The sequence below is a fragment of the Pararge aegeria genome, chromosome 17, assembly GCF_905163445.1.
Source record: "Pararge aegeria chromosome 17, ilParAegt1.1, whole genome shotgun sequence".
NCBI lineage: Eukaryota > Metazoa > Arthropoda > Insecta > Lepidoptera > Nymphalidae > Pararge > Pararge aegeria.
Genome location: NC_053196.1, coordinates 9495419 through 9523229, shown reverse-complemented (window position 1 = coordinate 9523229; position 27811 = coordinate 9495419). Strand labels below are relative to the sequence as shown.

General features: G+C 34.3%; 4 protein-coding genes across 7 annotated transcripts; 1 reads left to right on the top strand and 3 right to left on the bottom strand.

Moving 5' to 3' along the window:
* Positions 1-377: 377 nt before the first annotated feature.
* LOC120631153 (actin-related protein 5) lies at positions 378-11115 on the bottom strand. The gene is made up of 12 exons (XM_039900606.1): positions 10904-11115; positions 10665-10830; positions 10181-10347; positions 9382-9573; positions 8052-8282; positions 7150-7271; positions 5937-6017; positions 4532-4693; positions 3510-3673; positions 1545-1682; positions 1194-1348; positions 378-726 (listed from the first exon to the last, which is right to left on the bottom strand). Exons 1-12 carry the CDS (start codon positions 11007-11009, stop codon positions 422-424), a joined length of 1989 nt encoding a protein of 662 aa, XP_039756540.1. The 5' UTR covers positions 11010-11115; the 3' UTR covers positions 378-421.
* Positions 11116-11899: 784 nt separating this feature from the next.
* LOC120630839 (V-type proton ATPase subunit H) lies at positions 11900-24400 on the bottom strand. 4 transcript variants are annotated; one of them, XM_039900135.1, is made up of 12 exons: positions 24273-24400; positions 23451-23474; positions 23056-23137; positions 22801-22981; positions 21433-21642; positions 18809-19012; positions 17501-17635; positions 16527-16712; positions 15878-16065; positions 14827-15015; positions 13979-14092; positions 11900-12458 (listed from the first exon to the last, which is right to left on the bottom strand). In XM_039900135.1, exons 1-12 carry the CDS (start codon positions 24316-24318, stop codon positions 12380-12382), a joined length of 1638 nt encoding a protein of 545 aa, XP_039756069.1. In that variant the 5' UTR covers positions 24319-24400; the 3' UTR covers positions 11900-12379. The 4 variants fall into 4 exon arrangements, with proteins under 4 accessions (XP_039756069.1, XP_039756071.1, XP_039756070.1 ...); XM_039900137.1 differs by lacking the exon at positions 18809-19012 and having other exon boundaries at positions 24273-24397; XM_039900136.1 differs by lacking the exons at positions 23451-23474; positions 24273-24400 and adding an exon at positions 23224-23418.
* On the top strand, positions 23844-26640 carry LOC120630841 (tRNA-splicing endonuclease subunit Sen2). Its single transcript, XM_039900139.1, has 4 exons — positions 23844-24225; positions 24419-25258; positions 25875-25999; positions 26503-26640. Exons 2-4 carry the CDS (start codon positions 24493-24495, stop codon positions 26620-26622), a joined length of 1011 nt encoding a protein of 336 aa, XP_039756073.1. The 5' UTR covers positions 23844-24225; positions 24419-24492; the 3' UTR covers positions 26623-26640.
* Positions 26632-27254, bottom strand: LOC120630842 (COX assembly mitochondrial protein homolog). The gene is made up of 2 exons (XM_039900140.1): positions 27054-27254; positions 26632-26986 (listed from the first exon to the last, which is right to left on the bottom strand). The coding sequence occupies exons 1-2, from the start codon at positions 27106-27108 to the stop codon at positions 26688-26690; spliced, it is 354 nt and encodes a 117-aa protein (XP_039756074.1). The 5' UTR covers positions 27109-27254; the 3' UTR covers positions 26632-26687.
* Between the last annotated feature and the right edge of the window lie 557 nt (positions 27255-27811).

Sequence of the window (27811 nt, the reverse complement as noted above, 5' to 3'; positions counted from 1 at the left end):
TCTGCGCCTCTGGTTGATGATGGACAGAGCGGCAAATTGTAGGTCGTGCTCCTTGCATGTTCTGCGAAGTTTTGCTCTGTTTATAAGCGATTATTTGTCACTGACCATTAAGCGTACCACCAATTATTACTGTAAAAAAATCTTATTGAAATTATGTCGTATGTACCTCGTTATAGTAGTACAGTGGTATTTAAAAAAGAGTAGCCCTGTCATCCCCGTAATCTATGCTCCCCGTAGGAAACATTGGAAATCGTAAGACATTAAAATCCCTTTTTTCTATGACTGACGGAGACCATTACTTTAGGGCTGAACTCTTACAGAAAAGTTATGCAGTAGAATATATTAATTGTAATACAGAAAAGATTGATAAAAAGCTCTATTACTCAACTTGATTATTTTTATTACGACAAGTTGCATATTCTTAACAGTCAACGACAATTTCTTCTTTAATCACGTTAGCGTCCCCCGCTGGAGCCAAGGTATTGTCTATGATAGGCGCAGGACTTTTGTAGTATTTGTTACTAGCGTGATGCTCCTTGAAATACTCTCCTCCCATTTCGTAATAATCTTCTTTTGAAATGCAAAATTTTTCAAAGTCATTGCTTCCAGCAAAATCACGGGCCCCGTACCACGCGTCTAGGCTTGGGTTTTTGGCCATTACCACTTTGTGCGTCGATTGGAATGGTCGCATTTCAAGGAGTTCCTTTTCTAATCTTTCTTTGAGACCTGAAAAAGACACTTGTTTTGAGTGAAACGAATTTAACCACAAAGATAGTTCCGTTGTCCTAAGATGGCGGGGAAAATTTGAAACATGTAGATAACGGAAACATGAAACAAATACTCTTTTAAGTCTGGCCCATTGTTTCTGTATCTGTAGATATTAGAAAATATGGAAAGTTACTAGCACATTATTCTTGTCCATTATTTACCAATATTAGGTATCTCCATGGCTTGTATCTCAATTGGCAACTGAGGTAATAGAATGCAAAATAAGGGTAAAATAATTATGTGATTTTGCATGAGAAAGGATGGCAATATATTGCATTTTACTGAGTCCTTACCAGGCCATCGCTTCAATAAGTTCTATTTTACATACCTCGATTGCTTAAAATTTGGTCTATTATTCTGTAACAAAACGTACAATATTTTAACAATAATGTTTTAAGCGATGTTAGTAAGGCTCCTGTTCTCACCTGGAAATTGAGAGCAACCACCGGTAAGGAATACGTTGTTGGCTAACAATAGCTGATCTTCTGGGCTAAAATGTTTAAACACGTATTCCATGGTTTCTGCCAAACCGGCCTCCAAGTTTCCCATCATTGAAGGTTGGAAAATTAATTCGGGGGCCCTGAAAAGATACGTGTTAAAAAAAATCATAAAATTATATTTAAATTATATTTTCATAAAATTTATATTGTATATTATTCATAAAAATATTCAAAGGTACTAAGATATAGTACTTGAGTGAGAGGGCAAAACAAAAAGTCTTAACATAAGGCGGACTCCATGCTAAAGCATTGGTATATATGATGAATTAAAGTTACCGGTAAGGTTCGATGGCGAGATGCAACTGGTGTTGGTGGTGACTGGGCTGGGCCGGTTCGTGCTCCCGAAGTGCCTCTTCCAACTCCACGAGCCTTTCGCCGTCCGCCTCTGAGTCAGAATCGGCCTCGCGGCTAATACTGTGAACAATATATAAATTAAATATTAAAAAAACCCCGACTTTCAATATAGTGTATATAATTCACCATTTTGAAGCAGCAGCCATCTTGAAATTTGTCATAGTGTAGAGTCTACTACTAGCCTACTGTTATATAGTCTTCTGTTAGCCCATTCAGTTAATGCCCATTTTGAAGGAGTTGTAAAATAAAAGTGGATTCGCCATTTTGTTCCAATTTTCATCAAGCATAGCTAAGAATACGTCAGCCTAATAAAAAAAAAATAAAAAAATTAAATCCGTTCATCCGTTCGGGAAATACAATGGCACAAACACACCGTGTGCGTGTACACAGACACCTGAAACTGGCTCTGGTGCGTGACAGTGACGCCATCATGCGTTAGAGCAAGATAGCAAAATTAGAAAGAAAAGATTTTATTTAAATGCCGCCGTGCGCGATGTTTTATATTCAAATAATAAGAGCCCCTACAACATGACTTACCCGCTTAGCCTACAGGATGTACCGACGAACTTAACCATTCAAATTAAAAAATTCTTTATTCATGTAGGCCTATCACAGGCACTTGTGATGCGTTCATACATATATGTTTACATAATTGTAAGGGGATGGTGATAACTTCGTTCGCCAACTTAAATTTAAAGCTCAATAAAGGGTTTCAATAGGCACTAGGCTATGTAATAAAAAAAAATATTTATTTTGTTTCGTACAGTAAAATAATACATTTAAACTGGGGTCATTCTAGTAAGTTACTAGTATTACTACTAGTACTTGTAGCAGGCGGCCCCGCTCTTCTATAAAATCATATAAAATTTGAAATAAATAGGAAGATCATTAACGTATAATTTAAAGTTATAAAGGTGTACCAAAGATAATTACAATATGTGTGTCTACGTATGGATGTGTGTGTGTGAGTGTGTGGGTGGATGTGTGCGTGTGAGTGTGTGGGTGGATGTGTGCGTGTGCGTGTGTGTGCGTATGAGTGTACGTGTAAGTGAATGTATGCATAAGTGTGTTATGAACGTGTGCTTGTGTGTCTTTGCGTGACAATGTATGGGTTTGCAAAATTTATGTGTACATTTGTGGCATCAAATCCTCCGTTTCATAAAAGTTTAATTTGTGCATCCACTCAGTAAGCACTTTTTTGCAATTATGAAGTGCTAATGGATATTTAACTTAATGTTAATTATGTTTATTTGTACACTACTATGAAGTTAGGAAAATAAAAGAACGATAGAAATACAAAGACAGAAGTAGAATACAAAAGGCGGCCTTATCGCTTAGTAGCGATCTCTGCCAGGCATCCTTTTAGATTAGGAAAAGATGAGCGAGCGCGGACAGGTGGTGTAAAATTATTGTGTTGCAAGTCATTGTTCGACGGCCGAATGGCGCAGTGGGCAGCGACCCTGCTTTCTGAGTCCAAGGCCGTGGGTTCGATTCCCACAACTGGACAATATTTGTGTGATGAACATGAATGTTTTTCAGTGTCTGGGTGTTTATTTATATATTACTAGCGGAACCCAGCGCCATCTGTCGGGCTGATTTGTGAATCTAAACCATGCAGGGTGCCACCCAAACGCATACCAAAAAATTCATTCAAATTGGTCCAGCCGTTTAGGAGGAGTTCAGTGACATACACACGCACACAAGAAATATATATATAAAGATAAGTATTTATGTATATTATTCATAAAAAATATTCATCAGTTATCTTAGTACCCATAACACAAGCTACGCTTACTTTGGGACTAGATGACGATGTGTGTAGTGTCGTAGTATATTTATTTATTATTATATTTATTGTCAAGCGAGTGGTGTGTAAAGGATATTCACCTTTTGTATACATCCCAATCGGAGTCCCGGTAGCCAAAGTCGTCCCCAGCGGCCGCGAGGCGTGATATGGCGCGCATACGTTCAGCCGCCGCGGCCGTGCGACGTTTCACCATGGCCGCGCGGCGAGCACGACGGGCCTCCCGACGGACTAGCACCTCGCGATACTGAGCACCGGAGGCAGAACCATAGCATAATGACTGTATAGTGTCTTCAAAAATTGTAAAACTCTACTCTAATGTCGAGTTTTGTTAAACGCTTCAGTCCATTTATAGACTCCTTTATATCTATTCTTTATTTACATATCTTTACTAATATTCTTGTGTGTAGTTTGTGACGTTGTAAGGGTTAATCTCTGGATCTACTGAACCGATTATGAAAATTCTTTCACCAATATACAGCTACATTATTTGTGAGTGTCATATTAAACTGGAACTGAAAATAACTTTTCTTGGTCATCGGATATGCAGTACCTAAGTAAGTTCGAATAGGCAGCGTTGGTAAAGGTGAGAGATATTCGATTTATTTCTTTAGAAAAGTTGTGGAGCTTGTTAATGTTGGGCGCGATGATCTCAGAAACTATTGGTTCGATTTGAACAATTTTTTTATTGTTATATAGCCTAATTATCAAGGACAGGCTATGGGGCTATATATGAATGAATGAATGATTGAATACACTTTTATTGTACACGAAAGAAAAAAAGTAGTTACAGAGATATTTACAATTTTGGAGAGTACAATATGTCATCACGCTAAGACAAATAGGAGCATAGTACAAATTAAGAATATTTTAAAATTAGGGATTTCTTTTCCTTTTGAGAGCTTCCGCTGCGTAAACTGCCGAAGCAAAAAAAATCACGTAGGTAAGACAAAGATTTTCCCCTCTAAAAATTAAAAAAAAAGTCTGCGACGGCATATGTCTATCTTTTAAGGTTGACTTATACGCGGACGAAGTCGCGAGGGACCTCCGGTTTAAATATAAAAGGAGTTAAATTAATAAACGTATAATTATATAGGTATAATACCTTAGCACGTGTATCGTTGAGCCATATCTGGAAAGCCTCAGGGTCTGTGGGCGGCTGGTTGCGCCCGGTCGGCCGTGGCTCAATCGGCTCTTCTGCGTTCGCCGCAGTTGCGATGCGTTGCTTATTCTTCTCTATACGCATGTTAAGATTCGCAATTTGCCTCTGTAATTAAAATAAACTTATGTAATACATGACAATAGTGGTGATAGCTCAGTTGTAAGGACTTCGGCTTTTTTTCGGGGGGGCTTTGAGTTCGAATCCTAGCACGCGCACGCAGTTATATGCGTTTTAGGCAATTAAAATATCACTTGCTTCAACGGTGAAGGAAAACGTCGTGAGGAAACCTGCATGCCTGAGAGTTTTCCATGATGTTCTCAAAGGCGTGTGGAGTCCACAAATCCGTACTGAGCCAGCGTGGTGGGCTATGGCCTAAACGCTTCTCTTTGTTGGACGAGACCCGGCCATAGTAGGCCGTTAATGGGATGATATGATGATGAATGCATGAGAAAGAGGTGAACAGCCAAATCCAACTCAAAATCCTAATTCAAAAGGGCAATGAATAAGCCCTTAAAAATAAATGCAATTGCGGTCAATCGCCCGTCTATTACCGATAAAAATTAAAATAAATCTTTCCATCAAAGTGTCTGTACAGTTTGGCGATATATTAAAATATGTAAGGTCACTTGGGTATCTAAATATATCAATAAAGTAGTTATTGCCCGCGGCTTTGTTCACGTTAAGTTCAAATATTGATTTGGTAAATTTTAAGTAAAAAGGTTTAAAAAAATTGCTGCTAAAAGAAAAATATGAACGTAAATTACTTCAAAAATCAGAATCTTTCATATAAATTTTCATCCCCTATTTGATGCCCTTGGAGTTGGAATTTTTAAAATATGTAAAACACGTATTCCTTTATTTTTGATCGAAAACCTAAAATACAAAGTTTCATGGAATTAACTCATCGCCTATAAACAGAGCAACAAACACTTCGCAGGGCATGTAAGGAACACGTCCTGCAACGTGTTGACCCGTGTCTATCAACATGACAAGTACACTGTTTACATGGTGTACATTTAAACAGTGGCGTGTACCGGGTTCCTTACCAGGGTATGCATTCAACAGGTCAATTGCATAAAAAGGGCAAAAATTCTCCTTTTATACGAGTAATATATCAATTTCAGGGTAGGCAGTGCTTTTGTGCTTATATGAAGTGCACGCTACTGGATGTTAAGCCTCATTACACCGGCAACCACGCTCTTCAGATCGGAACAAAGTATTCCGACAGTAACAATGGTGGTAGTACTTCGCGGACGAGCTCTGTCACAAATAGCTTTTTACCAATGCTTATTTAATCTATTATTAACACACGATTGGAGGGAATGAAAAGGTGGAATAAATAAGTTACCTGCAAATCGCCATAGTTCTTTATCTCAAAACTTTTAATTGCTTCATCGAATTCTTCGGTGTCGCCCTCTTCAATCAGATCCTGAAATTATGTAAATTTATTTTCATAATAACAAATACACACATCGCCATCTAGCCCCAAAGTAAGCGTAGCTTGTGATATGGGTACTAAGATGACTGAAGAATATTTTTATAAATAACTAGCTGTCCCGGCGAACTTCGTACCGCGCATCATATTTTTTTTGATGAATGTTATAATTTTAATACTTATTATCCTATTCCGGTCTAAGAGGAATCCAAAAAATCAAATATCGTAAAAATTAGTCCAGCCGTTCTTGAGTAATAAATGGTGTAACTGACTTTTTATGTCAACTCAGACGGGAACGCTGTCGAACGGGATAAACAGTATCCTATGTCCGCCTCCTGGCTCTAAGCTACCCACCTACCAATTTTCAGCCATTTCGGTAAAGCCGTTCTTGAGTTATAAGTAGTGTAACTAACACGACTATATATATAGATATACATAAATACTTATACAGATAAACACCCAGGTACCGACAAACGTTCATGTTCATCACACAAACATTTTTCAGTTGTGGGAATCGAACCCACGGCCTTGGACTCTGAAAGCAGGGTCGCTTCTCACTGTGCCAGTTGGCCGTCAAATAATAAAAAAAAAATTACAAAGAAGTCAATAGCCTATAACCTAACTGGCACAACGGTGAGCGCTTTGAAATTCAGTAGGAGGTCCCGGGTTCGAATCCCGGTAGAGGGATTTTGGGAATTCTCCAGGCTCTTCCAGACAACCTTTGACGTAAGGAAAATCGAAGGAACGGGTTGGTGCAGCAATTTAAGTTTAAAATATATAAGTATATACATTAATAAAAAATAATTATAATAAACTACTTACATATACAACTTTATATATTATGTCTGTGTTAATGTAGATCAATAATAATAATCCTTTTAATTAGGTTTTGTTTTTTTTAATATTGCTTAATTGCTAACCTTTTTGTTGTTTTTTTTTATTAGTGTAATTGGCTTCCGGCCGTTCTAATTAATAATAATATATAAATAACAAATCATTAAATTTAGCATACACAATGTCAAGGGTTCAGAAAAGGTCATGGTGACAACTGTATTCATCCACATGATGTAAAGTCCAACATATCAAAGAATGTAGGTACGTCTAATAAGTTTATAGTTTACCATACCTGTAATGCCAGAAGCTGATTTAATTGTTCTTCATCTTCAGCAAGCCTCTCTTCCCGCTTCCTTGCGTTTATTTCTAGAAGACGCCGCGCCATTTCCTTCTTGCGTTCTTTTTGCTGTTCCGCTAATTAAAATAAATAAATAAATATAAATAGATATACTACTACAATACAAACATCCCCATCTAGCCCCAAAATAAGCGTACCTTGTGTTATGGGTACTAAGATGACTGATGAATATTTTTATGAATAATATACATAAATACTTAGAATATACATATAAACACCCAGATACTGAAAATCATTCATGTTCATCGCACAAACATTTTCCAGTTTTGGGAATTGAACCCACGGCCTTTGACTCAGGAAGCAGGGTTGTTGACCACTGAGCGAATCGGCCGTCTAAAAAAAAGACATTAAATATAAAATTGGGACAAAGCTAAATAATCGATGGATAGAAAATATTACTTTGCGGAATTCCATGACATACATATAATAGAATAGAATAGAAAAAACTTTATTGCAACAAAACACTGTAGGGAATGACACAAAGATACATTAACATTAAGCTCAGTTAACCTACTCTATTTTGCAAAAACCAAGCAAATCTAATTAATTTTATAATTTCTTTGATCCTTGTATATCATATATCTAAAGAACACTGACTGTTTCCCTGGAAGAGATTGCTACTAAGAGATAAGGACACCTTTTGTATCCTACTTTTAAATGTTCCATTATTTTCTTTTTGTGGTGTATAAATAAATAAGTAATAGTTTGTCCATTTCCTGCTATTGTATAGAAATTAAGGCAGACTCTCCAGTATCTTCCGTGCTCCATTCAAATCAATAGAGCTCCAAGAACAACTTGCTCTTATCCTTTAATTTACAGTACAAACAGTGACTCACCTGTTAAACCAGAGGAGCTAGTAGGTTGGACGAAAGGTAGCTGAACTCTTTTTACATTAGCTTCATAGTAATCAGGGTTGGCCCATTTCCTAATTTCTTCCTGATAATCTAAAGCTATTGTACTGTGTTCTCGGAGCACCTCCTCTATTCTAGACATTGTGATAGCGTTCACATGTACAGGATACTTTAGCTGCAGTAACTTATGCATGTAGCATATGATTTCACTACCACCTGCAATAAACAAAGTCAACGTCAATATTAAAGTCAAAATAATCTAGGCCCATAGGTGGAACTTTTGATGTGTACATTAAACTTCACATGTCATTGGAAACGTTATGGAGACCTCGGCATGCAGGTTTTCCTTCACCGATAAAGCAAGTGATATTTAATTCAAATGCAAATAACTAACAAAAGTTAAAGATGTGCCAGGATATAAACCTGCCCCGCTAAAGTGAAGACGAAGGCACTATTTTAAACAAGAATTGAATTATTTGTTTAAAGAGGATACCTATGCACGTAAGAGGAGTGCATAATAAGTTGAAGGCTAGTACAAGTGAGTGGAAGAAGAAGACACATGGTGCGGTATTCCGACTTAGCTTGTGTTAGGGGCAGGATGTAGAAGAAGGAATCAATCGAGCAACAGATAATATTATTATAGTGCTTTCACCACTTCCCATGGGCTCCATCTGACATAAGGACTAACAGACTAGCACTAAATTAAAAACTTATTTAAAAATCACACTAAGCAGGAAATGACACAAGTAGTTTGTAAGGATTGAATTTTTTTTTGTAAATTTAGTTTGAGTCATTTACTAAGATCAGCTTATTTAGATAATTCTTGATATTTACAGCATGTTATTAGGAAACTTCCCTAATAATATTATAAATGTCAATGTAAGTTTGTTTGTTACGCTTTCACACAAAAACGACTAAATCCTCATGACACTTTGTACACATGTTCTTGGAAGTGTAAGAAGTAATATAGGATACTTTTTAAAAAATTATTTTTGTACTATTGAGGTTATAATATGTGTTTAATTTTGCCCAAACTGTGGTTGGAGATAGAGGACAGAACTCCTCAGCGGACAGCAGCAAACTCCTCATTTAAGGCTTAGCAATACTAAATACTTTAATTTTTTTTAGATCTACAACTAAATTTAATGCCACATCAAGAAACAAAATCAAACGCAAACAAAGTCGCGGGCAACAGCTAGTAGTTAATGTATGTAAAACTGCAGTCAGATATTGTGTGCAATATAAGGGTATCAAAAATACCACTGATACATTTCTGTAAGATTGTATACATTCCTAGAAATATAATAATACATACCTAAATTAATTCTCCTAGCATGTTCTTCAATTATTTTGCCCCTTATGACTGGGATAATGTGAATAGTGTGGTAGCCACAATTGACAATGAGAGCTGTGTTCCCAATATCATTCTTGTACATACTAAATAATGAGTCCACTCCGTAACTCACTCCTGGCACACTGTATCCCTCAAAAAGCAGCTCTGACATTACTGAAAGAAAATAAGAAACTATTAACCATATGCACATGTAGAGACAAAAGTAGAAAACAACTGGTTTTATCTATGTTGTCAATATCATTCATAACTTTGGCCCACATTATTTAGGTGTTCTAAACCACAAATTAATAATTACTTCAAATTTTTCGCAGGAGCCTATTTTTCCCAGATTGAAGGTAGCTTTATGCCAAGAGAGGGCATTAGCATTATTTTATTGTGTTGGCAACTTCCTAAGGTTATGTTTTAATGCACTTCAAATTTAAATTATGTTATTTAATGAAAAGAAGTATTTTTATGGTTTCATGTTAATTTATTATGTGAAATAATATAATGTGTATTATTTATTTGTCAAGCCACACTATAAGTATTTTATATTCAGATCCAAACTATTTAGTATAGATAAGTTTTCCAAACAACTAACTTAATCCCAATAAATTGTGATTTTTAAATAAAGAAACAGTGCTTTTTTACCTTCATACTTCAAGAACATCTATTAAGTATTATAATGGAATGCTATTTAATACAGTATTAACATGTCTGATCATTGCTTTCCATCAGGCATGATTGTCATCAACCAAAAAAAAAAAAGCGGCATACTCACATTGCCGACTATAATTTGGGGTAACAAATGCTTCCGTCATAACAATTGGATGTGGTACACTGCCATCACTGTCAATGCCTAAATGAGAGAATATATAGTCACAAACAAGCTCCTGTACCTCAAAGTGTGTCACTACATTCTTGTCAAATTGAGTTTTCAATTGAAATCTGCAATTAATAAACACAGTAACTTTACAATAAATAATCAAAGAGATACAAATTGCTGCAAGCTGCATCATACATTAAAACATTGTACAATAAAAACTTTTTTGATTTTAATTTAATAAAAAAAACCTTCTTTAAAAATAATCCCTGAAGCCCTGGTCTAGACAAATCGTGTTATAATTTCGGGATAGTGAGGAGCTGGGAAGCAGGATGGGATAGTAACTACTATCCTCCATAACATGGGTCTTGGGATGCTGTCTAGACAATGTTGACATTTATAAATTGATGAAAGGCAACTTCCAATATAATATTTATCGTACCTGACAGCTTCTATATTAATTATATCATTTCCTATTTGTATTGGTGGAGTAACAGGGGGTTCCGCATCCTTTTTACAGCGATCTTTACGAGGCCTGGCAATTAGGTTTTTAAATGTCAAATACGGTTCGTCGTGTATTGACCAGCCGACTCTGCATTGATAGGATCCTTAAAAACACATTTGAGACAGTCAACTATAAATTATTAGCATTTTTAGTCAAGTTTCATTCCATATACAAACCATTATCAATCACTAATGGAATATGGCCAAATTTTAATGTCGGTGCGTATTCATGCACAATGTCTGGTACAGTTTTACAATCCTTTAATACTAATACATCCTCCATGATGATTTTGTGCCGTAATTATTTACTTTTGATAAAAATGGAACTTTAATTCGGCGAATACAAATGTGCAACTTTGTTTATCCGATTTTGACACTGACACTCTTTTTTTTTAACTTTTTTGTTTTCAGTAGGGAAAAGGCAGAGGTATATCACCGTGCAGCCACAACACAGTTTTACTTTCGTTGAGCTCAGGGTTCCCATCACCAAAGATAATACGTAAATAACAGATAATAACATTGCCATTGGGATTATTAGAACGCCAATCTCCTTGAACGCTATTATGAGAGAACTTGGTACCGATACTCATCAGTGTCGATTCTGTAATATTTATCAACTATTAAAAAGACAGATATAAAAATAGTGCTGTCGATTAAACGATGCTACTGTGGAAAAATATAGCACTATAATTTTTAGACATCTTAATTAATAAGCTGCGGATGATGGTGAAATGACGATAAAACTAAATTAAAGCCTCGCTGCTGGGAACAGGCTTTCAGGATAACGGATTAAGAGCATAGACTAAACACATTCCTTCAATGCCTGTTCGTGGGGTTTTTTCTTCAGACTCAGGTTTGATCGTGCATTGAGTACACCTTTTACAGGATAGCTCCGCTAAGTACCAGCTTGGTGAAATACCATTTTAGAAGAATCATCAGTGACATAGCCAAAAAAAGCTATTCAGAGTTTGGAGCACTGTTGAAAGGTTGCCTACCTTTCGGTATTCTACACGATATATTTCAGACAGGGTAGGAACTTCAAGTGTTTTCATTAACGCGGGAAAATGATAACATTCATCTAGGCCCTCGATCATTTTGTTCTTTTTTTGGGCATATCACGCAGCTCGCGATGCTAGTCGGTAGAGTTTGTAGGATATCAATAAAACAACAAAATAAATTAATAACTCGAAGTTTATTCACTGATGTGCCAGTTTACATTTACACACTTCATAGTAAGCTATAATTTCTACATTTCAAAATATAATATAGAGTTTATGAATGATTATATTTCACTTTACGCAACAAATAATATATATTATAGGAATGTGATTGCAAATTTTGTAAAACTTTGTTCCATAAACGCTGGCAACTCGTAACTTTTATAAATAAATAACATTTAAACCATAAATAATTATTTTGATTTAGTATTTACACGGATTGCATCATATTTAAAAATCATATTTAATTTGGGACACACTGCTATTTACGTTTAAATTTTAAATATCTATTATGTGTCCAACAACGTGAATAACAATTATTCTATTTACAATAATGTAATACTTAAAGGTCATATGGCATATAAATAACGCTACTTGATTGCAATTTCTTAAACGTTGACCACAACAATAACAATTTAAATTTTATTACTTTTTTTTAGGCTTTAGCGCCAACGGCTGTGCCACCAGACTGTTTGTCGATCTGTTCCTTCTCCAACTGCTTGCCTAGGTATTCCCTGCGAAAATTATAGAAAATTGATATAGGTGTACTTAATTGTAAGTGATTATGCAGTCTAAGATGGTAGTAGCGGGCTAACCTGTTAGGGAGTATGGTAGTCATAACCGTAATCTCTACCCGGTGTCTACGCGACATCGCACCGTAACACTAAATCGCTTAGCGGCACGGTATTGTCGGTAGGGTGGTAACTACCAAAGCCTCCCACCAGACCAGAACAGAAAAAGTTCACAAATTGTAAATTCCCAAATTGCCCCTGCAGGGAATCAAACCCGGGACCTCCTACTTAAATTCACGGCGCTCACCCTTGCGCCAGGGAGGTCGTCGCATGCTGATTATCCAAATATCTTTAAGTCAAATACAGCTACGCTCAAACTGTACACAACGAATAGAAATCCGTACATAATAAAACAAACTTCTACGTTATATGCGTCATGGAATAGAACAGCTGTTAACCGTCAGGTGATAGATGAGGTGCGTGCTGGGTTTCAAACTAGGTTCCATTTGGATAACATACACAAAATATGTGCCATTATTAACATTTATGCTTTATTAATTTGTGATGATAATAATTATCCTCCCAAATTATTATAATAAATAATTATTATGGCAGGTGCACATCCGTCAAGTTTCGTATTTTTCCGGTAAATTACATTACAGGTAATTTCGTACTACGGATAAACAACAACTATCGAAAATTAATTTTCAAAATAAAATAAATAGAACATTCAAATAACACTATAAGCTAACTATACTAAGAAAGTTAATGAACATTAAACTTATTTGACATTATTTATCACACAGTTATTTGTTAAAATAAACTGTTACTCCGAATAACAAATTATTTTAGTATAAAAATCAGTTCTGTTCATAATGGGAATAATTTAACCAAAAAACAAATGAAATATTCTGTATCTTAAATTATAATCTGACCATACAGCATTGCCATGTAACTATCGATTCCAAGTTCTATTATATATTAAGACAATGTTAACAATTATTCATTGTAAAGTCAACATCTCAGGATGCTCCGGTTTCGGAGCGAAACGTGCGTAGAGGGTACATTGCTGAAGATCTGTTTGGTGTGGAGTATAAGGATTGGAGAAATTATAATTTACACCCTACAGATTCTCCTCGCGGAGTATAGCAAATTAAGCTTAATTTTCATAATATCTCATGGAATTCCGCACAGTAACGCCTGCTTCTATCCAATATTCAAATAGTTTAATTATTTACCCACTTTAAGAAACTACTGTAAAGTATGTCTCTTCCTGCCACACCATAATTTTTTTTATTCAAACTATTAAACTTATCAATTTCGGCTTACTCCAGTGAATTGTTAATGACAATTTACATGAGTCCAATGAGTGAGTCTTGCAGAGATCGCTTCTAAGCGATAAGGCCGCGTTTTGTATTCCACTCCAGTCTTAGCGTTTCTCTCTATTCGTCCTTTATTTTCCTCACTGTGTAGTGGTGTACAAATAAATAAAGAATTAGTTACATGGAATATTAAAGTCATACCAGTTGTGAACCATAAGCTTCTGTACAGCGAGCAAGGCTTCGTAGCGTACATTGGGGTCCTCGTGACTTAGCAGGTACATGACGCGTTGCTTACCGCCCAGCTGTTCTATGATGCTGAGAAATCAAATTTTAACGTGTTACGAAAGGAAAATAGCCGACGTTGTTGCAACTACTACTTCATTATCAACTTATTATCGGCTCAATAAACTAAGGGCATGGTCTCTCAAATTTTGAAATCTTGGTAGAAGTCATACCCCCTTATAGTGCACTCTCAGAGCAAGTTTTCTCATTATGTTTACCTTCACTGTCGAAGCAATGATATTCAAATTTTTTTAAAAGATATAAAAATTTTGGAAAAGAGCAACTGCTAAGATTATTGCCGGCTTCTTCTCGGTAGAATCTACCTTCGAACCGGTCGTAGAGTCACTACAAACAGACAGACTTGACGTTTCGAAAGTGCTTATATTAGGCCTTAAATAAATAAATAAATATACTACGACAGTACACACATCGCCATCTAGACCCAAAGTAAGCGTAGCTTGTGTTATGGGTACTAAGATGACTGATCAATATTTTAATGAATAATATACACAAATACTTACAATATACATATAAACACCCAGACACTGAAAAATATTCATGCTCATCACACCAATGTTTTACAGTAGTGGGAATCGAACCCACCGCATTTGACTTAGAAAGCAGGGTTGCTGCAAACTGCGCCAATCGGCCGTCATACTAGGCCTACTTGAAATAAATGAATTTTGAATTAAAAAAATTAAAAAATTTAAGGCGTCTAAAAATCAGTTTTTTTAGCCTTGTTCGAGTGATAAGTGTTGTTTACGTACTGTTTGCCTCTGGGGTAGTGGCGCACGTATTCGCCCACGTCGTAGCAAGCCACGGCCAGCACGACGGGATCGCGGCTCTTCTCCAGCAAGTGTACCAGAGTACGCAAAAGTTCCTGGCCACGCTCATTTAGCCGCGCGGCGTTCTCGCGCCAGAACTTGGCGGATTTGTGCACGGGCGACCACTCCAGACTGCAAACAGAGATACAAATTAGAGACTACAAGATATAAAATACCTCTCGCGAGAGACAGAGCAATAATCAGAAAGGTACGACAAGTGCAAATAAAACTTGGCCTTTAACAATTTAAATTGCTAATAATGCAAATATAAATTGAAAAAGATCTGCATAAATGATGAGCAAGATGCGCGGAAGCTCCAACAGTGTTTTGAAAATATTACCACCCATACACGAGTCGAATATCCTCTTGAGATATTTATTTTTTTATTTTATATTTACTTGAGATATTAAGTTTTGTTTGTTCCATTTAATAGTTAATAAGATAATTTTACGAGCAATAGAATTTTATCCGAAATGAATGTTATTATTATTATTAAATACACATATCACTTTCTAGTCCCAAAGTAGCTTTCGTTAACGGTACTAAAATAACTGATGAATATCATGAATAGTGAACATAAATACTTTTAATGTATATACAATAAACACCCACAACATTAATGTTAAACACATAAACATTTCCCAGTTGTGGGAATCGAACTAACAAAATATGAAAAGCTTCAATTGTTAAATGGTGCCAGCAGCGTCTCGTGCATTAAACCACCTAGTTAGGTACAGCATCACAGTGAGAAATGTACCTTCCTTTTTTATGAAGATGCACTTATGAGTTACATGTTTACAAGTTATGTTACATATGAGTTTACAAGTATTTAAGGTTACAGTTAAGATTTTGTGCATGTATGAAGTGCAAGCCACGTCCATTTGTCCAGTTAAATTTAGCTAACTATTATATTCTAGCTGAACAAAGAAGCGCGGGTGTAAACAAAATTCAGCTTATTGCCGCAATGGTTGTATTAGCTAAATAGAATACATACCGTCCACTCTTTACTTCAGTGGCGTACTGATCGAAGGAGCTGAGGTCTTGAACGGAGGTCTGCAGGCGTTCGTTGAGGAAGTCAACGTCATTCATAATGTCTTCGTCGTCGGAACGCTTCTGTTCGAGGATGGACAGTTGCTTAAGCACTTTGCACTGCACCATGGCGATGCAATGCTCCTTCGCTACCTATGAAATGTCAAAAATAACAAAAAAAAATTACGGGTAAAATTTATTTTCATCAAAGAAAGGGACTCATAGTAATACATTTAAAAAACACACCGTTTTAAATTATTTTAAGTAATTAGCAGTTTAAATTGTAGATATGAAGGTAAAAACAAAATCGCTAGTTTAAAATTTTTAAAGCACATCTAACATGCGTTAATGTCCATTTCGTTTATAAATATAACAGACAGGACTAATTTTATTATGTTGGTTTACAAGTAAACATGTTCACAATAATAGGTATTATTGAAGAAAGTTAAAACTGCTATATAATGACGAAATTTTTAATTAAAAAAACATTTTTGGCCAATTAACAAAAAAGTCATGCCAATAGGCTAAAAATCTGTTAACAAACATAAAAAATAACATCCGAAAAAGTTTTGACCACTCATTTATTAAAATGGATATAATTATTAATCATTTACCTGTTGATCTTCAGGCTTTTCAATTAGGTTGCGGAATACGGCAAGCACGATACGGGTGACCTTTTCCTTCACGGAGTCGCTGAGGATGTCCGCCAGGATTGGGATGGCGTTAAACTTGTTCATCTTCTCAGCCAGCAGTGGGTTGAATGTCAGAACCCACAGACAGAATACCAACTGATATTGGACCTGGAAAAAAAATTTCATTAGAACTAAATAAAGTACAATGGTCGAGCTTTAATATTTTTTTATTTTGTATAAATTTTTTATTGCATAAAATGTAGTTTGACTTTTAATATAGTTTACATTATAATATAATGAAGGAGTTGTGAAAAAAAAATATGGAGAACTCTCAGGCGTGCTCAATTTTGTTATGGCAACCAACTTGGAATTGAAATTTGTCAAAGTTCTACTTAGCAAGCCCTTTCATTTCATACTTATATTGAGGGTTTTGTGAAAAAATATAGCATCCGCCATTTTCTGCAAATTTTCGATAGAATACAATTCAACTGCAGTTGCAATTTGGGCAACGAATAGTATACTATGCGGTTATCTGCGCTGCCTGAGACATCAGGAGATGTCTTGCAATTGCTTCGCGTCGAAAATACGCTATGCTGCTGACCTTACGGAGCGTTGCGTCTGCTCAACCTGTTTTGTGTTTTCCAATAAATTAAAAAGCGGTGATAAATGAAAAAGCGGAGCCTAGGTAGGACTTCAGCGATACCAGACACTTACTTCATCACCATTGAAGGAAACCATCGTAAGAAAACCTGCATTTTTGACAGTTCTCTATTAAGTTCTCAAAGGTGTTTGTAGTCTACCAATACGCACTTGGCCAGCATCGTGAACTGCGGCCAAAGCCCTTCTCGTACTGAGAGGAGACCTGTGCCCTGTAGTGGGTGGGGCGGCTTCAATTCGAGCAGTCGCCTGTGTTTGATCACCCTAGGATTGTTCGAATACACTATTACAATTCGTACCTGGAAGTTGACTCTAGAAGCGAGGATGGACAGCAGAGTTGAAATGCCGTCGACAGACAGAAATGCGAAGCGGTACTCGTCGGTACGCAGCATCATTTGTAGGCAGCGAGCCACAGACTGGATATAGTCATTGTTCTGTTGGAACGATATAAGCAATTTAGGGCTCATGATATTTAACTTCGGACACCAACTCTTGGTATAAAATCGAAATTCCTTAATCCTATAAGAGAGAAGGCTTGTGCCTTGCAGTGGGACATTACTGAACGGGGTCATTATTGGTGGGGGCCTTTTGTATTGAGAATTTTACAGGTTTTTTTTAATATCGATTCAAAATTCAAAAATTCATTTATTTCAAGTAGGCCTAATTAATAAGCACTTTTGAAACGTCAAGTCAGTCTGTTTGTAGTGACTCTACCACCGGTTCGGAAGGCAGATTCCACTGAGAAGAGTCGGCAAGAAATTCAGCAGATTGCTCTTTTCCAACATCATTTTAAAGTTTAACAATCTTTAGAATTTTTCTGTTTTGTGATTATTGAAGGATATAACGGTACAATTTGACATGATTATTCATAAAATATCAAAGTAAAAAAATTGATATTGATACTATTTAAACAAAAATTATAGGACATAATAATTAGACATAAATTAAATAATATTTTTGAAAACCTATAGCAATTAGGTAACCTAGAGCTCTTTTTTGCAATATGCCTAATCACGCACTTTTAATACATAACATTATTTGAGCTATAAATAAAACATAATAAATAGCAATATGCACATAATTTACAATACTAAACATATTTATAAGCAGCTTTATTTAAATGTACATTTTTATTCATAATAAAAGCATGTATACTCTTTTTTTTCTTATTTGCCATAAGAGTGTAAACAATCTTCTTATTACTTCTTATATTTAATTATGTTTTAAAGTAAAAAAGAAACAAAATAAGTGTGTTTAAATAAATAAAATTGTATTATTTATTAAAACAAACTTATTAAAATAAAATTTTATTATTGGTTATCTTTGTTTTTAAAACATATTTTACTCTAAAAAGTAAAGAAAAGGTTTTTTACATTATAAGACAAATAAGAAAAAATATAATATGCAATAATTAAATGTATTGCAATTTCCAAAGTTCTGTCTTTTTGGTCACTATATTATGTATTTGTTAGTACAAGCATGCAGTTTATTATTACATTAATTCAGTATTATTTACACAGTTCACTTAAGTATAAACAAAAAAATATTAGATACATTTTCCACACGTGTTATTGAAGACATCCAAGATTTAGGTCTTTTTCCAATACCTTGTGAAGACCAGGCGGCAAATCCTCATGCGATTTGAGAACATCGAAAGATGTATGTAGCTTCGAATATTTCTCTTGACCGTTGTCAACCTTGTCACCGCCCTTGTCTTTGTGATGTTTCGTGGGTTTATCGGAGAAATTTTGTTTCTCGTGCTCCAACATAACCTGCTCAGCATGCTCTAACTCGGCAGACACTCTCTCCGCCTTACCAGAAAACAAACCTCTCAGATAATGCAACCGACTCCTCAGTGCCCCAACGATGCGTGATGCTCGAATGATGATGCTCACAACTTTGTGTTAGATTTCATTTAATTAGTCACGTGATTTTGTTTTGAAGGCCTTTTTACCGCTAAGTTTGGCATTTAAAACTAATGTTTCATAAGCTCTTATAATATAAATATATACATTGTATCTACATATATATATGTAAAAATTATTATGTTAAAGTAAAACCTCTTTAGGCTTTATAAAAATTGAGCCTAGTCAACGCCAATATGATAAAACTTCTTTTCAATGTTAATAAACTTAGTCAGAGTTTAACAGGTGTCAACTTACACTGACCAGCAGGACTGGATTTGACATTAACTCCTTTACCCAATCCTCTCAAACCTAAGGTTATGTTCAATTTACACCACAAACAAGCGAGCTTATAAAAACAATCAAAGAAGTTTCACTTTCACATATACCAACAGTTTCATGCAAACGGTTTTTTTTTATATGTAGAAAAGTAATTATGTAACTAGAATTAAAATGTGTTAACTCTAAACTCAGTGTCACAGTAAATTACCATGCACACAAATAAAAATATTGTATTCTCTCAAACAAAAATGAAACAATATGTACAGAAATTGAATAACACATATAACGGTGCCAATTCTGTTTCTTTCCACAGGACACATAGTGATAACAAACACATAGTGATAACAACAGCACTACTTTTAGGCATATCACTAAATTGACAATTCGGAAAATTGTTTTCTTCTTAGGTTTACGTTTTATTTTGTTTTGTATGTATGTACAGCATTATTATATTTTAAGATTGTGACATATATATATATATATATTTTAAATTAATTACCTTTTGCAAATAAATTAAATAGTGCTATATAATTCTACGCTCAAACATTGTCAAAAGGACAACTTTAAGATCTATCAATTTAGTATAGATAAGAGATTTGTGTAAAACAAAATCAGCACCAATATCATTTTTATTAGACCTGTGTGTGAGTTTAGTGACAAAAGATTTAGGTACAAAACCAATATAGCAGTTACGTCAGGCTCTGATGCCAAGTTTGTGGTACACAAATCTCTAAAACAGACTAAATTGACCAATCTTAAAGTAGTTCTGTTCTTTTCACAATGTTCTACATGAAAAATTACGTTACTACAATAGAATTATCAATTTAGTTTAGTTCAAAGATTTGTGTTTATTAGAATTGGCATGTATATAAATAATAGAAGAAGGTACCTCAAGAGCAGTGATTTCTTAATGGTGGTCCGCAGAACCCTGATTTTCTCTGTAAGGATCACAGGGGTTCCGAACAATATTTATCACTGTATTGCATTGTCACTATAAATGTTTTGCAATACATCTTATAATAATTATTTTTTGTTCATAATTCATTCTTTCTTTGAAGCTAAACACTTTGATACCGAAACAGGCAGCTAGTGTTCCCCCAAAAAAGTGTAATCAATAAGGGTTCCATGACCAAATTAAATTGAGTAAATCTGCTCTTAAGGACCATGCAAAGATGAAGCTTTGGGATTAACAGAATGTAATTTAGCTGTGTTTCTTGACTCTTTTAAGTTATGAGCAAAACAGTCAAGCATCTTCTGACGAATGGCCGCAGAGGTGTGAGTGAGGGCTGTACATAGTTTTGTTCCAGCTTAGTATTAAAACTTAAAGTATAACTTAGACACTACATTTTTCATAAATTACCAAATAACATGATGTGAAGAGTAAACTATTATGTATTCAAATTCTATAAACTTAATTGATTGTAGATTATAACTACTTTGTAACTGAAAACCAAAACAAATTGAAAAAAAAATATGTATATTATGCAGATAAATTTAAAACAATTGGCTGTTCAAATAAATGAACTATAACTTCCTCAAGAAATTTTCACTATCAAAATCTGATAAATAGTGATCCATATGTGATAAGAATTTGTGTTCATATATGACACAAAATTCAGAAAAAAAATCATGTGTAATTTTGTAGAAATTATTAAAAAATATTAAATGAAAAAGTTTACCTTTATTAAATTCCCAAACATATTTGTTTAGGTAATTTACTAAGATTTTAGATTTAGTAATATAAGATATTCTTGACTCATGTTTGGTTTTCAAGTAGAACTAATGTTGATAAGTTTAATAAAGATTAAATGAGCTAACTTAAACTCACAAAATAATTATTTTTGAATGTATTGACTGTAAATAGTTACAGCATAAAGTAAAGAGTGGAAAGTGTTTCTTGTTCTTAAAATTTTCCTAATGGTGTTAAAATAAAAATCATGCAACATAAATGATCAAATTCCATTTCATAATATAAAAATCAAGCATCAACTCCGAATTCATAGCAATATGCTTAATAATTATAAACTTTACCACTTAGAACTTACATTTGTCTTAAGTTGGTCCTTGAGCCATGAAAGGTAGAAATGCAGGTCACTTTTCTCCATAAGCTGCGGGTACCAGCAGGCTAGCTTGGCAATGATTCGTGCTGTCATGTGTTGCACAAACTCATCTTGACGGTTAAGCAAGTTAAGGAATGGCTGCCATACATTGCCATGTTTGGCATTACGGAATATTTTCACCCTAGATTTATCTTCCTGAAAATAATTTATATATCAGTCATGATAACAGGGCTGTAATCCTTAATCATGTATATAATGTATATAAAAACCTTCATAAAATCTTGTCTGTGCATAAAAATCATTTGGTGATATAAATTGACCCAGCTTGACCTTAACTTAGGACAAATCAACAGTAGGGCTTTCTTAACTTTCTACTGTTGATTTGTCAAAAGTTGACAAATCAACAGTAGAAAGATGTTAAAGAATGACAGATATTAAATAATCAGGGATATAAGTTAAATTAATTGATGCAATTAGTTACATCAGCTACCTATATTTCCCAAAAATTTAAATAAAAAAATAAAATTCTAATGGCAATAAAGGCAGAGTTACATTGAGCCCCTCACAAGTAAAGGTATCAAGGCAGGCAACTATTTCAAAGGCTTGCTGCTATGTTGTCACAATGTTGAGATTGGGTCCATCAGGTGATGTTAAATTATAAGGCATGACAAGTCTACTGCTACAAAATACTACTTGCTTGTGGAGGAGGCAGCCTTGGTTGTGGGATTTTCTTCTGATGCCTAAATATTTTTCCTCATCATCAATTCAAAAAAATTACGTCCACTACTGGACATAGGTCTTGTAGGGAGTTCCACAATCCACAGTCCTGGGCCGCTTACCTCCAGCAGCTACTAAGTGACTCACATTTATGGGTAATTAAAAAAACGGAATTCAGGATTAAACTTGCTGTAATGTTGAAATGTTCGAAAACACTGTCTGCCTTATAATTAAACAAGCAAATTGATATGTAAGTGATTAAGCATCTAACAACAAACAAAAAAACTTCAGTTTTCAGAATTTACAAGAAATAAATCTTTAAGCAGAGCATTCTAAATCAAATCAAGAGCAGAAAATTCCTAAGAGCAAAGGTAGAGAGCACAGGTAAGAATTACTACATTATATACGACTTAGTCAATAGTTACAAAATATTATGTTGAAGTGTTAACAACCTAGCACCATTATCAACTCAACAACAAATTAAATGTAATGTTAACTGAGGCAGAAAATAAATAAAGTTTTCCTTTATGAGAACATCCATCCAACTAGAGTTATAATCCCAATAATGATGATCACTAGAAATGGCAGTAGGTAAGGAGTTTTGTATTAAATTAATATTGAATAATTTTAACTTACCGAAAGAATATCATCAATTAAGACAAGAACATACTGGATGGTATTATCTTTGCTGATATGCGTTAGCAGGTTCAGGAACACATCAGCACATATATCTGGATTTTTATCTGGCAAGTCTTTCTGTCCACGCTGGTCTAAGTTAACAATGAAGTCATGATCACGCTGGGTGATCATCTGCGATCTGCGAGCACGAAAATATGATTTATAAGTATTTATAAGACAATTCAATGCCCCATAGATTAAATCAATACTTACTGCAAATAAGACTGCCAGTTTATTTGACTTTGGCGGATTTCACTCGCCCTTATTTGCAAAACGCTCGTTGCCGCAATCATATCTGTAAAACGTAAAAATAATAGAAATTACATTTTACTTTAGATAGAATAAGTAGATAATTTTTATTGTAGTTGCGTAGGAACTCACCAATTTTATCATCACCCAGCGTGATAAGTTTGCTAACATTCTCCTCGCTGATGTTAGCCATTTTGGCTATTTTTGGAAGAAAAACAAACCACTCACAATAGGGAGTTTATTGGGAAAAAAAATCTCCCGAAAACATAAAATTACAAGACAGCTAACTCAGCTGAGAGGTCTTGTGACTATTTAACGTGAAGTTATCTTCAGTTAGAATAATGGGACATATTGCTTACCTTCTCTGATGTACACTTTTCGGGCTGGAATCAATAGAGATAGAAATATTAACTTTACGGTTGTCTACACTGTTCAAGGAAAACAAGCAGGCAACGTTAAAAAAATATGTGTCAATCAAACTGAACAATAGACAAAATAATTAACAATAGCCTAATAATAGTAACAAGAATTGCTGAAAGAGGAAATATTTTTAGAAGTATAGAAATCAGAATTTTTCGAATATAATTGAGAGAAAAATAGAGGGGCAGAGAACGACCGAGACTCGACTTATGTGACAAAAAAGCGAAAGTTTGGGATAGAATAGGGAGAAAACCATAGACATAATAAATAAAAAAGCAAGAATCCAGCGCTGTGAGAAAGGTATAAGAAAGCGACTGGCAACACTCAGCCGTCATAATGATTTTCGTTGCGTGAAGTAAACAATGACGCTAGTCGTTACACGAACTTAATCTTGAAAAATGGACTCTATGCTAGTAAAAATATCCTCTAAAGTCTCAAAATATGAATGGCTATTTGTAATTTGCTGCATAAATATAGCATAATTATATTTCGTACACTATTGGAAATTGAAGAAATATTCTTTTAAACGTATAGTCAGATCATTAAACTTAAATCTATACAATTTATGGCATAAATAAAATGAGCGAAACATGCACCTCGTTAAAAAGAAGCCTAAAAATTTAAATACAGTAAAATTATTGTGGGTGAATTAAAACCTAAGTAAAAATTTAAACTTGCAACGAACTAGCACTTTTGTCGAGTCCTCAATAAAAGGTAATACTAAATAAAGTTTAGAAATTGAATTATGTTAACGTACTCACCGTTGTATTTATCCGGGTCGACGTCTCGTCTTGGTTTTGCATCCATTTTTATATAATTTATCAATAATACCTGAAAATGCTAAAATTTAGTATTATGAATCATAATAGTTTATTTTTGTATATGTATTTGACTTTTTGTGTTACAGATTAATAATTTGAGCTTGGACTTGTGACACATTCTGCTAAAAATAAATTTTGGGTACTGGCCAGTTCTTTTGTCATGAACAGCTTGCAATCGAATGGGGACAGTGAGACTGATGAGTCATCTTTGCATAATCCAATGTGCATAGTGTTTACAGGACACTACAATGGTGTAGGAGTAGAGGTTAGGCCACCACATATTATGGAACTATTGTATCAAATGGGTTGCTTTGGCAAGGGAACTACATCTAGATCCAGGCCTAAGCCAGTTACAAAAAGTCCACAATTTATGCGTAGAAGACAGTTTTTAAAAAGGGACTACTGGTATAAGAGATTTGGTAAATTACAGAAAACTATAGATCCAGATTCATTTTTCAAAGACATGGATCACTTAGTTGCAAAAATTATAAAAGACACCAAAGAGCAATCTGGAAAAGATGTCATTGACTTAGTTTCAACTGACGATGAAGATCAAGAAGAAACTGCAAATCTAACTGAAAAATCAGAGTTTGATGATTCTTATCAACAAAATGCAGTTGTTATTGTGCCAAATAGTGATTCTGAGGAGGATGATTATTTTGCAAATTTGAAACCTAAGTATTTTATTAATAGAGTTCAATTGCAAGAAAAACTTATGCTCACCTTACAAGAAGCATTCTTTTTATTATACGGTCTAGGATGTTTAAAAATTGTAAATAATAAAAATAATATACTTAATGTTCAAGAATGCTGGAACCTGTTCTCAGAAAGTGAGAGTAATTTTGTTGAAAAATATGTTGTTTATCATTATTTTAGATCAAAAGGATATGTTGTAAAGCCAGGAATTAAATTTGGTGGTGACTATTGTAAGTTGAATTTTAGCTATTTTACAAGCATAATTGTTGCTTATGTTTTGTAATTTTGTTTCATTCTGTATGTCTGAAAACATTTGGAAAACATGTAGTTTGATAGTTGTGTCAAATATTGTTATGTTATAAATTCATCTTGTACATGCAATTCAAATATTTAAATCCAAAGCTAAATGGTTTGAAAAACATCCAAACAAGTAATAGATGACAAGATACTCTGATAAGAACAGTGCAAAATGCCTTAAATCTTCAGCAGATGTTTTGTCAGTTGTTATGGTGATAAAGCAAGATCATTTGTGAACCCGGCTATCCAATATAAATAAATAAATATACAAAAATACACACATAGCCAACTAGCCCCAAAGTAAGCATAGCTTGTGTTGGGTACTTAGATGACTGATGAATATTTTTATGAATAATATACAAAAAGAGCCCACAGCCATGGACTCAGAAAGCAGGGTCGCTGTCCACTGTGCGAGTCGGCCACCATTATATTATGCATATTTCTAATTCAGGTGGTTGTACCACTAGTTTTGGGTGTTTAGGTTGGGTTAGCTAGCCTTGTTTTGTACTTAAACTGTTCCAAATTATAAATATTTTTTATTGGTTCCAGTGCTGTATAAAGAGGGCCCAGGTGTAAATCATGCAGATTACATTGTTGTTATTAATTCTGGCAACAAAGAAATACGGTGGACTTCTTTGCTTGGGCATGTTAGAATGGCTACAACAACAGTCAAGGTGTTTACCTTTTTGTATAGTTTCAATTCAAATAACTTTACTTTTGTGCTAATTCTGTCTCTACTAACTCTGTAGGATCAAAAATAAACAATTGCTTGAGCAATTGCTCATCCAGTACAATTATACAATCGCATGTGCTGCAATTTTTGATGTTCTGTCTGTTATTTATTTATTTATTTAATACTATTTTCTGGTTCAAATTTCAATTTTGATATGTTTTAGACTACAAGTGTTTATATACCTACGCAGCTATGTTTAAAAGTCTTCTATTAGCCCAGGCAGTGAGTTAAGATTCTGCAGAATTCTATAACCTTTTATCTTCCTATGAGGATTTCACCAAAAAAAAAAGTAGTGTGTAGGAAATAGGAGAACCAATATTCATTACATCATCAATTAAATTTGTCAATTTAATTTATTTAAAATTCTTCTGACTATTAATTAAATTAAATGATGAAGAAACTGATAGAGAAACAATAACAATTATAAATATCATATCTTTTCAGGAAATTTTGATTGCAGAGGTGAAAAGATCTAATAAAGAGAATATAACATTACCTCAGGATCTTCAGGAATACACTATAAGGGAATTGGTATTAACGAGAAAATTTCCTGTAATACAATAAAAAATGATGTTAACTAAACCAGATTTTATTTACTTATACTACTAACAATTTTAATCCTTAGCTATCTATGCTCGCTTCATAGGCTTTTTTATCCCAGTTCTTCTGAATTCACTTCTTTCATTTAAATATTGAGCAGTGCATATTTGTCTAAACTCCTGATTTTCATACCAGCTTGTAAGGCATGATTTTAGCGTCGAATTTTCATCTCTACACTTTACCACCATAAAAACAGATGACGCTTTGCAACAATTGTTAAACTCTTCAACTTCTTTGACGCATTTTTCTGCTCTTGCTTTCTCTCTCACAAGCTTTGGTATAACTACTTCAATTTCTACTTTCCTTAAACTCTTATCGTCAGGATCGCCTAAAAAAGATTTGTTTGGGTTATTTGAATAAATATAAACAGCAAATTATGCAACAATAATAACAACCTAAACCATGCGGGCCTTCTGAGAACTTTTTTGGTAAAACCGATGTGTCAGGCATTTTAATAAAGTATTCTATTTAACCAGAAGGTATCGCAACATATATTGTTTCAATTTTTAAGAATTTAACGTATTTAATAAATTAATAGAGAACAAAATTTAGATTTCGTTAGGTAGGTACTCAGATTCTTCAATCTTGGGTGACAACAAAATCCAATGTCAACTGTCAAAAATATTGCCTACCTATATATATTATAGTACCTATAGTCGTAAAAATATAATAGGCCCGTTTTGACATTTGTGCAAGACCATAGAATGTAACTTGGAATGAAACTGAAAGAAACAATAAAATAAAAATCAATTACATACAGTGTTTTAAAAAATACGTAAATTTTTTTGCGACGTTAAATAATATGAAAGAATATATCGCGAGTATTCTTTTTGCGCTTAATTTATCGTAGCATGCAATTTATAATTGTTGCGAAACGTTCCGAAAACAGTTACGTTCTTACTTCTTAGTCTTTTTTTTTTTTATACTAGAGCTGTAACCATTTTTTTACTGAATATCGAAATTAAATATTGTGTAGTAATCTTAACTGCAAAGAATGAGCTTGGTTCTCAAAATGGGTTCTAAATAATGAGTCTGGGTTGATGTATCTGACCAAACGGCACATGACTGAAGCGTCCCCGCGCGCACTGCGCAGTTTTTCGTTCCTCATCTTGTAAAGTTGACTGTGCGCTCGTTTAAGTTTGATATATATTGT